At 35.9% G+C, this 17,589-nt stretch overlaps 1 protein-coding gene across 3 annotated transcripts in view; it reads right to left on the bottom strand.

Moving 5' to 3' along the window:
• PCDH9 (protocadherin 9) overlaps positions 1–17,589 on the bottom strand; it is a 682,988-nt gene that overhangs the window by 368,990 nt on the left and 296,409 nt on the right. For 2 of the 3 annotated variants that reach the window (XM_053968583.1, XM_053968602.1), the window contains exon 3: positions 15,505–15,570. The exons of the other annotated variant lie outside the window; for it this stretch is intronic. In XM_053968583.1, the coding sequence (XP_053824558.1) occupies positions 15,505–15,570 (66 nt within the window). The remainder of the gene's footprint in view (positions 1–15,504; positions 15,571–17,589) is intronic. 3 annotated transcript variants of the gene reach the window in all.

The following is a 17,589-nucleotide window of genomic DNA, read 5'->3' as shown; positions in this document are numbered from 1 at the left end:
ATGTACAACTTGAAATCCTGCACATGAAAATTTGCATGAAAATTGGTCATTAATTCTCTTTGTTCAAAATTCAAGATTTTCACCCAGAAGTTTTACTCCCCTAAGTCATCTTCATTCATATAGCCACAAAAAAAACCCCAAAATTTATACTTACAAATCATAAGAAAAAAAAGTGAGACTTCTGAGAAAACCTTTCCACTCTATGGACACTCATACATAGGCTTGAAAACATAATTTCATTATTTTTTAATCTGCTGGTGGAGTTAAAAATGAAAAAAAAAAAAAAAAAAAAAAAATCAATCTTAGTGCTCTACTCCAGAATGAGATTTGACCATGCACTTCATTGGTTCCTACTGTGCTTATGAGTTACAGCTGTCCATCTTTCTTCAGGCATAATTTGACATTTCACTACATCATGACAAATCTTCCATGGATTTCATGCTAGCATTCTGGGGTTCAGTTTCAGAGAGCCCAGGCTGCAGTCCATATTCCAACATATTTTGCCAGCATTTGTAAACATAACATCACTAATGTTTGCAATGTAGAATTCATGTCATGCGGGCTGCTGAGCTGTATTTTGGTTTTGCAATAAACTAATTTATATTTTCCTGACAGCAGAAAAGACAACAGAATCTTTAAGGATTATGCAGCATAACCTGTATAAGTATAACAAGGAAGGAGCTGGTTCCAAGGGAATGAATCGTGAAGTATCATGTATTAAAAAACACTTGCAGAATTACAGCTGTGCACCTGAAGTCTCATCAAACAAGATGTGAAAAATTGCCATTGACGTCATGGAAGTTGCATATAATCTACAACTAGTGATTTCAGGACTTCTGAATGTTGCAGTTGTAGCATAAAAATTTGAGGCAGGATCATGCATTTTGTAATTTTCAATCAATTCTAGGTCTCAATGAAGTGACTACAACAGAAGTATAAAACAATCTTTATAATTATTACTTGCTATCTTGTCAAACTTATTTCAAAATCACTGTACTTATTACAGTGATTACATAAGAACTAAATGTCTGGAGTGGAGTATGTTCACTGCAGAGATTTAATAATGATAAACAAAAATATGTGTTTCTCATATTTTTGTTTTGTTTTGTTCAAAAGCTTCCTATGTTTCCACATACTTAAGTAGCATTACAAAGAAAGCTGCAATCTGACAAATGAGAATTTTGTTTCTAAATATGCCTTAGATCATTGTAAAAATCCATAAAGGACATAGGGTGTTTATGTACCCGCTCTCAACACAGACTTTGTGAAGAATTTCAACACCCAAATTCTGCAATATATTGAGCTTCCTGGAAGGGAATTTGCAACTGCATGGTGGGACAGGCAGAATGGAACCCTTGGCATGAAGTAAAAGAACTATGGCTGGTCATCGGGACACATCCAGCAGATGTATCTTCTCCTAGACTTAATTATATTATCAATGTAAAACTAAACATCTCTGTGAAACTACCACTTAATTTCTCCTTTAATTTCTGAGAAAAATATATTTTTTGCTTATCTTTTCCTTTTCTTTTTTAAATATGTGTTCAAAATTTTGCCATAGATTCTATGCCCATGTTTCAAATCTGCTTTCGCTTTATCATCTTTGCACAAACAGTATTGGAACTGAAACCAGAAAAAAAAAAAATCACACACATTTAGCACCAAATTGGCTTAAAATATTCCACTGAGTCATGACTCCTTACCTTTGAACTCTTTCTCTTTTCCTACATCCCAACTCTTGTGCTCCCTGCCATATAGAAACTACACTAGCTTCAAGGTAAGCCACTAAGTGTCTGTAATGTCAGATTATTTTCCAGTACAATTTCACTGAATAAATACAGTGTGCAAAAAATGTTAATTCTTCACATGCAAAATAAAAAGATGCACGCAATGATCATGTTCCTCTCTGGACAGGCCCCTGGTCTGTCCCAGCAAAGTGCCGCAAAAGCTGTGTCAGAGCCACCTACTGCAGGTTGGATTTTCATCTGTCCACCTCCAAGCAACAAAGATATTGGCTGATGCTTCACACTGTACTCAGCACAGTCAACACATGATACAAATTTCTAAAATCCACCCCTGTACGATGTATCTTCTCATGGAGATCATTCACAGGGATGAGCCCTTTGTGTCTAAACACATTTGGATATCACAGGTTTCAAAGCAAAATATGTAGTTCAGCCAATTTGGTTGGTGCCCCTGTGCATGCACATTGAAAGATTATTAGAAAATATTAACTTTAAGTGAAAAAGCTTAGGAACTTACAGACTCTGTGACATTGAACCTAGAAACTAATTTGGGGGTTTTACCCTTGAATTGACATCTACAACTTAGATGATAATCTGTTTAAACATTAGTCTGTGTCGGAATTTGCTCTCCCACAGTTTCTATTTTTAGGTGTACTTCCAACCTTAGATAAAAGACAAATCCTCATTCAAAATACGTCTTATTTTGATAACTATAAATAGTTTTATGCTTACATTAATCCTACTGTCCTAAAAAAAAAAAAATTGAAGATGATAACAGGAGGATTTAAACAAAGAAATTACCCCAGCTAGCTGAAAAAGACACCCCAAAGGAAATTGAGGAAAGAAATGTCATGAGAAATCCCATCTCAATTTGAGATTTGTTATGTTAATGAGGGGAAAAAAAAAAAAAAAAAAAAAAAACAAACCAAAAAACCAACTCTAAAACTCAAAGAAAACACTTCTTGCTGATACTGTAAATGATTTCAGTTAACTTCTTTAACAACAATATGGAAAAGACATGGCCAGATGTAATCACAGACAACAATGAACAATTTTAATATTAATCTAATTAACTTAACCTCTTGGGCTTTCCTTAGTTAGCCTTGGCAGAATTTTGGCATAACAGTAGGTCACTAGCAGTTTATAGGCCACTATTTGAAAATCCTTCTCCAGCCTTATGTTCTGGAATTAATACTGAGGTAGTATTTTAAGTACAGTAAGAGATAAAGGAAGTTGACCTAATTTACTCCTCCTGACTTTTTATTTAACTCTAACTTTACAGTGAATAATAGCATGTCAAAGCAATCTTCGTTTGCCTAACAAGTGCCCAGCAAAAATGCAAGTTTAGGTTCAAAACTGTAAGCTTTCAGTTTCCGAGTTCCCATTTTACATTGGAAATATTCTAAATATGCTGGGAGGGCTTAAATGGTTTCTCTCTATGGACATTACTTGTGCCACTAAAGTCAAAATCAATTTTGTATTGACTTTATTCAGAGTAAGATCAAACACCTACTCTTCCTTCAGACCTACTTTCAGCAGGACAGATTCAGCCAACTGGAATAAAATAAAAGCATGACATACAAGGTTCCCTAAAAGAGAATGTTAGCCATACCTGCAATGGAACAGCATTATCAAAAGCTGGTTGCTTCTCCTACTTCCTAACCCATGGCTGCAACAAATGACCTCACCCAAGTAGACAATGACCTAAGCAGGCACCCATTCCTCTCACTTTTTCTCTGAATGATGGTCTCTAATTTTTTTTGCCTCTAGTCTTGGATTTCTGTCACTGTAATACTATTAAAAGCTGTTCTGTTACACACTGTTTACAGTGCCTGGTTCTCAGTACCATGGACATCTGGAGGCTAGATTTACATGGTAAAATGGCTATGGGCACTATAAGGCTCACAGAAAATATTTGTTCTTTTATTAAGTCTGTTGACTTCTTGAGACACTTCACTTACTTGGCTAACTGACCTCTGCATACTACCTATTACACAAGTAATAACACATAATAGCTCACACACATGGCTACATGTAAATAACATTATAGCTGAGAACTGTCTTTATTTAGTTTTGTTAAGGAAACATCCCAATTTGACTATTCAGGAGGCACTGCTTCTTTCACATGCCCACCAACTCCAGACTGACCCTGCTGGGACCAAAGCCCCTTTTCAGCTACAGCGAGTCAGTAAGTCTCTCTTTAACTCCCCACACACCCCACTCACACAGTCAGACCAGGTTCCCTAACCGGTCTGGCCCTAGGTTTCCCATGGTAGAGTGTCAGATGTCTCATTCCATAAAACCATTTATTCATGGTGGAGTAACAGAGAAATAGCCTGAGCTGGTGCCTCCCAGGAGGGGCCCTGAACAAAGGAATCGCTGGGCTTTTATCCTCTCACTGATCAAGCTTGACAAAGTCTGGAGTCTTTGGTTCCTTCTGTGTCACTGAGTGTCCGGTCACCTGCCTGTCTCCACATGTCCCTGTGCCCTTCGTTGTGCAAAAGGTGGGCAATTCAAGGCCTCTTGCTTTGGGCTCCCACCCAGACCTTAGCCTGTAGCTCCTACTGCAGCTTCACCCCAAGCTACCTGCACTCAATGTGTTCCTAAGCAGTTTTTGTGTTTTATATGCTTATATAGATTCTATACATACATTTAAATGTATATTTATGTGTTTAAATCCATTACTAAGATGAGCGAAGGAAATTCATATAATGTTATCTGTCGTAATTTCATTGCTGTCATTCAGTTTAACGGCCATATTAGTTCAAGAACATTTTGGATATTTCAAAACACAAAAAGGGTAAAGAAGTTTTGTGGAAAATATGAACTGACCCACATGAATTCTGTATGCAGTGAGTATGAATAATATATTTTTGTATGTATCCTTTTGTGTTGTATAAATTCTTCTTTGGCCTTTTACCTTCAACCAATGCTATGATTTAATCAATAAATAGCCCGGTTTAAATCATCAGCAGTGAAGGGCATCAGAGCAACAGGCATAGCAGCTGGAACATTGTCAGAAATTGTGTTCAAAATCTATTTCTGCTGTATATTTTCTTTCATTTGATATTTCTGTCATTGTAAAATTGCAGTATAAGGTAACAAGCAATGCTCTGTTCAGCACACAAATTCTCCCCTACCAGTATCAAAGCTTGATAGGATAGTGCCATGTGATATAGAAAAAGGTTGGAGAACGAGGAATAAGTAAAACAGAAAAAAGTAGACCTAGATGTCAGTTTGGCATGCAATCAAAGCTGTCGACTTCTAACCACTGCAGCTGCCTAGGCTTTGGTTAACTTCTCATTGATTTCCCCAAACAGGATTTCATCTAAAGCACAAAATTAAAAACTGAGGCTAAGGGACGGTTCTATAAATTGAAAAGTGTACAAATGAATTGCTAGCCAATATACTTGGCAGCTTTTATCTTTCTAAAGCCTCTGATTCTGAACCTAAAAGAAGTTGGTAGAGGTCAGGTTGGGTTTTGGGAAGAGGAGAAACAGAGAGAGTATGAAAAAAACATAATAATTTCTTTTACTATATGTTAAGGAATTATTCAGTGAGGGAGGGGTAGTTATTAGTGGATGCATTGCTCTTGACAATGGAAGGGTGTAGTGAAAAATAAAACACAGGGAAGATCATCTAAGTAGAAAACAAAGAAAAACAAACAAAAATAATAAAAAACCAAAATCAACAACCCACTCTTGTAATAAATCCCTGTGATCTGCAATACATTGCAAAGCTGAAAAACATGCAGTAACAGCCATTTCACTTTCTGCTATTTCCTGATTGCTACATTCATGTACCCAGGCATATATACCCAATCCTCTAAAGGAAGGTCCAGGATGTGAGGGCTTACAGTGCTGCAATATATTAGAAATATGACAGCTCGAAATACACTGTATTAAACCCAGAAAATTGATTTCAAAGACTCAGCAATGTTGAAACATTTCAGAATAAAATACTTTCCATTTATTTCCTACAAAGATCAGTGACTGCTTATCCACTTTATCCCTATCCAAGAAGCCTCATTAATCCTAAACCAGAAAAAATTAATCTGATAAATATTGCATTAAAAAAAGAAACCTCTTTCTTTTTCATATTTTCAGTCCTCAGAGGCTACTAAAGTCACTACAAACATTTTATCCCTCTCTGCTCAAATCAGGTGAATAATCACAAATGAGGAAAACTTTTTAAAGGTCTTAAGTAATGCCCATGTATCTCACCTCGATGACAGGAAGAGTAACAAAGGTTTTACCCAGAAAGGACTAATTTTCTATTGATGAGAAGAATCACTGGCATCTACTTGGCCAACTTCCACTTTAGTCACATAGAGTGGTTAAAAACAGAAGAACTGTGAAGGTCAATGGCAAATGTTAGCTGACTTTAATCAGGATAAAGTTATCCTTATCTGTGCTACTTCAATCATTGACAAAGGTGGTGCTGAATTACAGTTTCTGTATCACCTCTGTTTATCCTCACAAAATACTCCTGCTAGTCTATACTGATATTCCATGTCCTATTCAATTTCTGCATTTGAAAACGTATGGAATTCTGCCCTCAGTGACAGCCATATGGGCTGTTTACAGGTTTTGCTGAGGACATAATCTGATGTCACATGGCACAAAAAAGATGGACAAAAACTATAAGCATCCATACACCACTTCTGCATCTGTGAAGCTTTCCCAAGCTTCTTTAACAAATTCTTGAATATGACTGGAAAAAAACCAACAGCAACTAAACATCCAAACCACATCAAAAAGAACTGAACGAAAAAAGAACCAGTATGCTAAAACAAACAGCATAAAAAACCCCAAACAAAACAAACCCACTATGCACTTGAAGGCTGTGTTGCAGCTCTAGGCTCAGACACTCAAAGTTAAATATCCACAATGTAAGTATTTAAACTTCAATTTCAGGCAGTGAAGTACTAACACTTCAATCCATTGCCTAATCACAGGGTGTGCTAACATGTGATACACTATAAAGCAGGTTGCATGGTCTGTAATACAGTCAATATTTAGAAGAATTTAAGTAACAACATCTCAGGTGAATGTCAACAGAAAAAAAAATACTGATATATAATCTTCAATCAAAGGACATGTTCCTCCCTCCTTCCCCACCACTAAAAGATTAAAATTGTTATTATCGTGAATCACATTTGTAGCCTATTTTTATCCTACTTCACCTTTCCATTTAACACTAGGTCATAAAATCTTTGAGTTCTGGAACATAATGTTCTTTTTAATTCTCTCCTCCTCCAAGGAAAAATGCAACTGAAAAAATTTCCTTCAGCATGGAAAATAATTTTACTTTTTTAGGCATGGGACTGGTGAAGAAAACTTGTGAAGAACTGCTCTCATTAATACTTCCTCATCTCCCACCTACAATGATAATTATTGGTTTAAGAAAACAATTGAGCATAAAGAATGGTATAAACCCAGGAATGTCCAAGAGACTTCTCATACCAATATACTATCAAAAATACCCACTTAGATAACCTCTGTTGCATCCCACTTACCAGAAAAGATAGACATCTTAGTAATATAAAATATTGAAATAGATAAAAGTTAGCTTTTTTTTTTCATCAAGAAAAATAGCTTTTAAAGAAAATAAATCTGTGGGAGTATGTGAAAATGCCTTTTTTAATGGCAGAATTTAGTATTACGTGTCAAATGTGTTTAGAATACTACATACTGATGATTTTATATATATATATAATTATAGTTCTAGAAGAAAAGAATATGAACATTGAATCTGTTTAACTGCTGTGTTTTGAATCCCTGTACAGGACCAGTCTTTCCAAAACATTTCAACACTTTCTTTACAAAGAAGAATAAATCATCACCATCAAATTAGCCAAGCATATGTATGACTGTTTTCTGTCTCTCATTTCAATGATGTTCAAAAAACCAAAACCACATTGTACCATTTGAAAAATCAGATTGAAAGATAATACTGCCAGTAAGTCATGTAGGAGGTAAAAAGCTGAAGGTAATACACCAAATCAGAAAGATAATTATTCAGTACTTTAGGAAGTTTCTTACGTTCTCTTCTTTCTCCTGCAGTGCACAAATGCAGAACAATTTACACAAAGTTTCTGTTCTCTTCATGAACTTTCATACAGTATTTAAAGACGGATAGACACTAAATATGTGCATAGATATTCTGTATGCATATGTTAAATATATATGCCAAATATTTCTATATCATGATGTATTTAATAAAGTGGGCCAAGACTCTGCCTCTAAAAGAGGCTTGAAGAGAAGCTTGCTAATCCAGTGAAAAGCATTTCAAACATCTAGAGATGGTGAGCAAGTGATTGGAGACTTAGAGGAAGGACAGGAGAAAGTGAAAACACGTCACACACAAGCATAACACACAGGGATCACGCTCTGTTAACACAGCACAGCTCTGATGCTCACCTCAACTGTCTGTACACAAACACATGTGGAGTTGAAAACAATCACAGGGAGTCCATACAGGTTCCACAGGACAAGTGAAGAGGAGAGGCTGCACTCTATGGACATGGACAGTTTGAATTCATGGAGATTTGCACTGGAGCACATGATTAACTGGCAGAGCTGACAGATCAAGATCAGGCTGGGTACAGTGATGAGTGTCTGCTAAAGACAGATTGATCAAGAAGAGGAAATGAAACCTTCTTCTTAATACAACTTGGGGAAGCCTCACAATCACAAGGCTCTGGTTCTCAGAGGAGACAAAAAATTCCCAACCTCTTCTGAAAGGGCAAAATGGTGGAGCACTAAAATTTGAAGAGACTTCTGGCCACCATCAAGAATTGGCTTTATTTAAAAGTGTACTGGTGGCTGATAAACTGACCAGAATACATACATTTGAAACTATTACCAAGAAAAAAGAATTACAAACCTAGACTTTAGAAAAGTAGATTTAAACTTGTTAGGGATCTGCTTGGTGGAGTCTAATGGTACTGCCCTGGAGGGTAAAGAGGCTCAGGAGAGCTGACTGATAATCGGTTAAAACTTCTTCAAAGCACAGGAAAAGTCCAGTGTGAGGCCCAGGAAGCCTAACAGGCACAGCATACAGTCAGTGTGGATAGCAGAGAAATCCTGACTGTGCTCAGCTGAATTACAAAAGCCAATAGAGGTCATACTACTGAGTACTACTAATGCATAAAAAGAAAGTTATGTTATCAGCAAAAGGAGGACAAAGGGAAATGTGGGACCATCACTCAAGCTGTAGGGAACCTTGTTGCAAAGAACATGGAAAAACTGAGGTAATAGATGCCTCCTTTTCTTCAGTTTCTAGGGGTAATGACTGTGTCAAACTTCCCAGCTCCTCTGAGCCTGTGCCAGGGTCTAGGAGACTCAAAAATTATTCCCAGAAGAAGACTGGGGCACAAAACAATTAAGTGTATGGGACATCAGCTACTGTTTACAGTTTTAAAAATGTCTGGGTCATGTGGGTAGGTTTCTGATGACAGGAATATTTGCTCACTTTTGAAAAAACAGGAGGACAATTATTGGAGAAATAGCAGGTCAGTCATCCTAGGCTCACTACTCAAAAAAAAAAAAAAAAAAGACCCTCCTGGAAACTACACCCAGACACACAGAGTAGGAGGAGATCCTACATGCATTTACCAAAGGCAAATCATGCTTGTCCAACTTGATTGTCTTCTGTGATGAGGTCACTGCCTTGGTGAAAAAGGGTCTCCTTGATCCTAGTTATGTTTTTTAAAAATATTTTATTTAATCCACACTAATAAACTGATGAAAACTGAATTTTCAAAAAGAGGAAAAAAATCAGGAAATTTGAGTCAAATCCATATTGGGACTCTCCTCTCTTCCCTCAGAGTGGAAATCCTTGAGTGAAGGATATTTTCAGAGCACAGACTGGGAAAACACAATAAAATTTGATTGCAAGAATGTTTTTTTCTAGTTGTGGTTTGACATTTAAATTAACACCAACTGTTTGATTACTCAACTCTCTTCCTCCTCCATGATGGATAAATATTTAATGAGAATCTCCACTGTGATTGTGAACAGAGTAAAGAAGTTAATTCCTTTTCTATTTTTTCTCAGATCCCTGAGAAACCAGGTATTATCTGAGGAGTTAGCTATCCTCAAAATCTCTTTATAAGTATTCACCAGAAAGCTAATATTTATTTAGGTATACCTAAAGGAATTTTGCTACCCCAGGAAAAATCCTGCTGAACTTTACACAGGACAACATCTTTAGGGTCAGAAGTATGACAGAATAAGTGTGATTTTTGACTTAAGCTAGGTCTTCAATCTTAGTTATGGATGCAATAGCTCAAAGCTTTAGTCTGCTTGACTCAGATGTGCCGATAACAGCTTGTTATCAGTAGCACTCGAAGGAACATGTGAGGCTCCTTTCAAAACTAGATATGAGGAAATCCACAAAGGCAACTATTACATTATTTCTGCTACGAAAATATGCTTTAAAATATCTCAAGAAATCCATCAGCAAACACAGTTATTACTAACCTACAATTTCTTTTTAGTTCTATACTTAACTACAGTATGTTGTGTCACGAAGAGAAGCTACATAGAATAATGCTATTAAAACTATATAATCCTCCCAAGTGTAGAAACTAGAATAGATCCCCAACAGAGTGGGAAAGGAAAAAAACAAAGGAAACCCCACATATTTTTAAATATTAAGGTTTTACTCAATATAACATTCATGACTGGCTCTCTTTTCCCTTATATACGAGCGAGAGAGCGAAAGGAAGATAGAGGATAATACTTACAAATATCTTATTTTTTTATTCACTAAGAATGGAAGCATTATATGACAAAAGAGAGAAAGAAAAAAATATGTTACATATAGGTGATAGACAGCAGTGTCCTGCTTCCAATGGCAGATTCTTAGCAAATGTCCTCACCCAAAGACAAAAAGATGCCTGCCTTATACAAGATTATGATTTGCATTAGATGTCAAAACAAGAGTGAGAGAGAACATCTAGATTCACATGCCTTTATGAGCCATTAGACCTGTCATGACAACAGTGAGACAGAAACTAGAATGTTTTTCTTTAATATCTCAAGAGAAAAGAGCAGTCAAAGCAAGTATATGAGAGTCTGGAAGTACAGTTCTTCATAAGGACAGAAAGATGTGGTCTGTTTCTATTAATACAGCATGTGTACTCCAAATGTTCACACGTCTCTTAACTTGCTAAAATCTAGGTAACTAGTTGATCAAAGTATGGGGATATTGTTTAACAAAACAACAATGCATCCATCTTCACCCCAGTAGGGCACTTACTTTTCCATATGCTGCTTCATGTGCTTCTGCTGTGCATCTGTCTCATATAAAGCATTTGATTGTTAGATTCACTATCAATTACAGACTGCAACAAGTTTGATTTCAATTACAGCAAGAGAGGAAAACAGCTTGGATCCCTAAGGGGAGATGCAGACACCAAATGGGCGAATCAAAAATGAGAATTGTACATTGCATGTTACCAATTAGGGAAAGAAGTGAAGTCAAGATATATATGTAGATATTTATTCTTATATAAACCTGATTTTTATATAAACCTGATAAATTCACTTTCACTTCACGTTTGAGACAGAAGAGCAGTGCTTCATTGACCAGCATCTATTTAGATTCATTTGAAAGCATTGTTTCTCAAGCGATTTTAATGACAGTTCTAAATAGCAAAGAAGCTTACTTTGAAAACAAAGACATAAAAAATTATAATTACAAAAAAGATCACTGTCCAACATTCCTGAATTATATCCAAGGTACTTCCTTTACCAGTTAATAGGCATAAAGAATTATGATCAGAACAAAAAAATCTATGAAAATTTCTGATGAGATTAATAACAATATCTGTATACACAGATTCCAAAATTTAAAATGTACAGAATATTCAATTTCTCAGAATCCTGACTCAAATAGTTGTCATCTAGCTTGAACAGCAGAGAAAAAGTGATAAGGGTTTTTTTCTTTTTCTTTTCTTTTTTTCTTTTTACAGTAGAAAAAAAGTATTCCTCTACAATCTACTGTTTGGAAATCAAATAATTTAGGTGGTACATAATCACGTGAGATATTTGAATAATCTCAGATTCTTTCTTTTAACCTTAGCCCATTTCCTAGAGTCTGCATCTCTTTGTTCTCTCAAAGTAAGGTTCTGTTAATTTAGGTCAAGCTTAGTCACAAGTTTCATGCTTATAATATAGCCTCCACAAACCTTCCTGCTGCTTCTGATTTTTTTTTTTCCTCCCTCCCTATACAAGCACACTCCCAGATTTGTGTATTAATGTGTTGGTGTGGGAAGCAGCATTCCCACACCCAAGGAACAGATGTAAATGCTGTCAGTGCCAAAGTACCATTACATTCCTAGAAGGGATTGTTTTGATCGCATGGCACAAGATAAGAATCTACCCAAAAGCACAGCTTAGATAAATGGAACCATGACTACAACTGCCCATCTGCAAATAACAAAATTAACCTAGTGTGAGACACAAGACAAAGCTGCACTAGCTGAACTCTGTTACAAAATTGTTGCTGACTTCACACTTTGTAACAGATTTGGGCTGGGAGAACAGAATGATAATAACCTCCATGACAACTGCTAGTTGGCCTTACATATGGATGATATCAAGGACATTGGCCTGAAGCCACATAACAATGAAGCCACAGGCTCACTGGCTTGGTTTATAGTGTCTTACACCAACAGTATTATTTATAAATCCACAGACACTTTAGACAATAGCTCCTTTATGAATGAACACGTCCATGGGCATCCAGCATCCCACAAAAGACTAAGCCTGAACCACACACACAAGAATCCAGTTGACAGCTAGGGCCCAGCCAGGATTAGCAGTTGGAGTGTGTGCCCTGTAGCCCTGCATGCTGGTCTGAATTGGGCTGAAGAAAATGCAGCTTGAACTGGTGCGTGTCTGTGTGTGTGGGTGGGGGAGGGAGAATGTGTCTTTTAATCAGCTTATTCTATAACAGACACAAAGTGCTATCCATGTGTTCTCATCTCTCCCACATCCAAAATATATTAGATTATCTAATATATTTTAGATTATTAATCACTGAGTGCAGCGTTTAATTTCTGGCATCCATCCCACCCCAACCCAGTTCCTCCACAAAATTGTGCTGTCTGCACTCCTGCTTATCACCTACATGAGACACTTACCTAAAAGCTTCAGTATCTAGTATTTGGGAACATCTACCACAAATATTAAAGGCTGAAATTACTGAAATTGAACTTAAAGAAATAGAAAATCCATTAGGTCTGAAACTTGTTTTAAGGCTCTTTTTTTTATTCTATTAGATACAATGTTAATTTATATTTGCTTTGCCAAGAATCCTTTTGAAAGAGGCTGCTATTTAGATGTGCAAAGTACTCATAGGTAATTCAGCTGTTTTTAAAAAAAGCAAGAATACAAGACAACTTTATTCATACTCAATAATGCATGGTAAAATGTGCAGTCCTCATTCACTCTAGAGATCATCAACATTACTTAGCTACTTCTCAGACTGTGAACATCTATCAATAATAAAATGATAACAATATACTAGAACACCTAAAGTACTTTACATAAGTAACAGCTTGGAGGATTTTTTTCAAAGCCTAACATTCAAAGGCACAGAAAAGAAGCCTTAATTAAACTGATTAGACAGACTATTGTTGTCAACTATCAAAACAAAAAAAAGCCAAAGGCTTTCCATGTCCAGTATCTGTTGGTAAAGAGAATAACATTCTCCATTTTTGAAAACCTAGAACAAGAATGGGAAATAAATGTTTCACACATTTTTTTAAACCTCTTGAAGTATTGAACCTAGCTGGAAAAAAAATTGTCTGACAAAGATAATTCTTAGAGAAAGATAATTCTTAGAGTAATTCTGAGAGTTACATAAAATGTTCCAGAAATTAGCTTGAAAGCTTAGAACTTTCTTCCTGTTTAGTTACTTTAATACTTGCTTTCTGATAATTAACATCTACCTTCCTAAAATATATTTCCCTAATATCTGTAGTTTTTAAGATACCAGCTTTTACAATGTGCTGTATAGAATAATATACTTGCCCTCAAAAATTGACTTGATCATGAAGCATTACATATATATATTGCCCTAAGATTTAAATAAATCAGTATAGTACAACTCTTTATTTTAAAATTAATATACAATGAAATAAAATATTAGGCTTGGCAGTTTCTGCTAAATGACTGCACTCAGGACCAATACAAAAGGAGATATACCAAAGCTGAGCTAAGGACATATGTGCATGTTTAGTCTCACATGTTGTTCCATTGCCTGAGTCCACCTCAGTGAGGAAAGCCATTATTTATTGCTGTAAAAAGAATTTATAAATAGCTATAGTCACATAGATTTCTAGTGTTGTGCACTAAATAGAATGGAATAAAATATTTCAATTGGAAAGGACCTACAATGATCATCTAGCTTAACTGTGAATCCCATTTATTACTGTGTTCACTTTAAATTACTTGGTTTCAACTGTGTCTAATGCCTTTTTTTTTACTGAAAATTTCCTTCAAAATTCTTGCGGTAATCAATTAATTTATAATCATTCAATTCTCTATAATTAGAAAGGAGACAGATATCTAGGAGGCTTTAATCTAGATCAATTTTATACTACACTAATAGAAATTGAACAAAGTTTATTCAGACTATTTTACATTAAAAGTATTAAAGCAAGCCCCTTAACTCTGACATGCCTACACTGAAGCTAACATATCCTACTATTTAGGCCAAAAAATCAAACACCCAGTAGGTAGTTAGAAAATGTAGTTTTAAATTTATAATCTGATACAGGAAACTCCAGTTTCCAGGAAATTTTCTTCTGATGTAGCTTAAAGGAAGTGACAAAAAGTGTATAGTTTTGGGGAACAAGGCCTGTATTACAAAGGAAATAACATTGTACTGTAAATTTATAGTTTAAATAGTTGAACAACTGTAATTAAAAATATAATAGGATGCAGCTAAATTTAAACTGCATTTATTGCTTTCAACCTTTAAAACACTAGAAAGTTCTGAGCTTCTACATGGAGTTTTCTGGTATTAGTTTTGAAGAGGCTCTCCTAAAAAATACATATACTGGACAGATTCTACAGTCCTTTACTTCACACAAAAATCCAGTGTGGAAATTGACAGATTTGATTGCATTTCTGGAAAAAAAGAAAAGTACATATCTGAACAGACTATAGCTCTTCCTTAATGGAGGGCTTTAGAAATAAAAGCACTGAAGTCTGGTTCTTCTCTGATTCCTGACGCTGATGGTGGAGGAGAGACAGCATCTGCCAGACTCATTTTCTGAGAAATCCACATGGTGCTCAAAAGGAAATTGTTACTTTCCCTGGCTTAGTGGGTTGGAGTCCAGAAGGAAGTGTTAAACAAGACTTTCAAGAGGATGCCTGGAGAAGGGTACTGTTCAATAGGTCCAGCTGTGAGCCATTAATTGCTCTGAAAGTAGTAACTAACCACTCACTTGTCTGAGTAAAGATAAGAGAAACGGCTTATAATAAACTTCAGCTAAAAAATTCTTTCTTCCCCCTGTCAGACACTACCACGCAGTTTTAGTTCACTACAGGCATTACTTCAACTTTGCACCAGTGTGACGATATAGAAAAGAATGGAAACACATTTGCATACATTTGCAGTACTCCACTTCTTATGAGCCCTGCAGGAATTCAGTCCATTGAATTCAGTGACAGCAGGGCCCAAAAACACCTATCTTAAAATTAAATGCTTATTTATTGCAGTGGATCTGATATCTTACCACCCATGGTTTGTCAGGTACCCAAATCTCCCACAAGTACTTCGGCATATCTCCAAAATTCAGTGCCTAAAAAGCAATAATATTTAAATAAAAAAGACGTGTCATTCTTACTACAGATCTTCAGATCACCCACCTCCCCATATGGCCCAATATTGGTACTGTAGAAAGCAAAATGTGAGTAAATTTCTACTGCAGACAGACAAATAACTGTTTATGAGGGTTCACAAACTTCATAGCCTTGTGTGACCAAACATATGGGTGGTAACATTTAAAATGCTACATCAAACATCAACATGGTTTCTGAAAGCTGATTGTTGAACATTTTGTTGTAGTCAGGCAACAGATTTTCAGACGAGTTTTTATTGTTCTGTTTAGTGAACTACTAAGATGTCTCATAATAAGAAACTTTTCTCCTTTTTTAGTTTAATGCACTCTTAAGCTTTTTATTAAGATATTATTAATCAGCCTTGAGACTCAAAAAAGCAAAACCAGCAGATCTTTGAAACTGCAGTTAAAGCTGTGTTTAATGTGGGAACATTAATGGATGTTCATGCTCTGTTACTAACTGCTGAATATAAATAGCACTATGTACTACTTCAGGTTCCCTCCTGAGTGTAATACTCACACACCCCAAAATATCACATCTCCAAGGACTAGAGTCGTAAAGACTGTGTGTATATGACTGTAAGAAAATGGTGGAGGGAAAGTTTAGTAGGTTACTAAGTTTGCAGAACCTTCAAATCTGCCTATTCTGAGAGGAGCTGATGTTCTTATTTAACCCTTAGAAAACTACTGCAATTGTTCTGAAGCATCCAAGCCAAAACAATACATGCACTTAGAAGGACAGTCAGAAAGTCAGCAACCAACACAGCACCAGGCCTTTGCACTGTTCTACTTATCTCCCTCCCAGAGGGAGAACATTACATTAAGAGTAATGTTTTCAGAAAGTTGGACAATTTCAAATCCTTTCTCTGTAGAGTAATATGCCCAAAATGCAAACAAGTACTTTGTGCCCCATATTCAGAAAGAATATTAGTATTCTGTACAGAATGGTTTATCCACTCCTTTACCACTCCATCGTGAGCAAAATCCTCAGAACACTTTACATCAAATAGTACTTTTACTTGCAATGGAAAACACATGTCTCTTCCAAAGTACTCCCAACAGGTACCTTGGATATCTCACAAAAGTTCTGTGTTCTTGGAGAATTGCATCACAGTTCTGAAAGCTTTTTCAAGAAATCCCCTTGAAAGCAGAAAGTCATCTTAAGGATTTTATCTACCAAAAGTATTCTCCTCTCATATCTGAAGTCACATTTCCAACTAAATTCAGGAAGTCCCTTTTTGTCATTTAAGATTTTAACTGGGGGGAAAAAAAAAACCACAAAACAACCCAACCCACAAAACCCAAAACTAAAATGCTTTACACAACCAGAAATGTTATTTGGTCTTACACAAGCAGAAATGTTACAAAGTCTTACACTCTGCATGAAAAGGCACTTATGTAATCCATGGAGATTAATAGGGAGAGTTTAACAATAAGGTAAAGCCACTAGGAATGCCTCATTCTAAAATCTGCCTGTTCCTTCTGCGATGTTTTACATATGATTGTTTTCCTCATTTACATGAGTACAAATGAAGAGCAATTCACCCAAAGACAATGGAACTGAACTGGTTAAAAAGCAAAGAAGGGGTCCCTGTGGACCAAGCTCTCTCTTAGAATGCACATTGACCAGTTTTATCCACTTTTATCAAAGTTTTTGAGTTTTTGAAAATAGACTCCATATTACCTAATACCTCCTTACTTGTCAGAAAAATCACCTTTACAGAAATGTCACCTTTTGCAGAAATAATAAGTAGTTTCCTTAAAATAATTGGAAAGCAATTACAAGACAAATTTCTATCACAAATAATGAATGTTTCTTTACCCCCCTAGGTAGTTGAAAGCTTAGGGAGACCATCAAATTAAAACAAAAATGGGCAGGAATAAAATCTCACTTACATAATTTTCAGATTGAAAAGACAAATTCATGGCATCATAAAATACAATGCCTTTTTTCTACAAAAAAGTAGGCTACAGCTACAT

The sequence above is a fragment of the Vidua chalybeata genome, chromosome 2, assembly GCF_026979565.1.
Source record: "Vidua chalybeata isolate OUT-0048 chromosome 2, bVidCha1 merged haplotype, whole genome shotgun sequence".
NCBI classification, from domain to species: Eukaryota; Metazoa; Chordata; class Aves; order Passeriformes; family Viduidae; genus Vidua; species Vidua chalybeata.
This window is presented reverse-complemented; position numbering and strand designations above follow the sequence as displayed.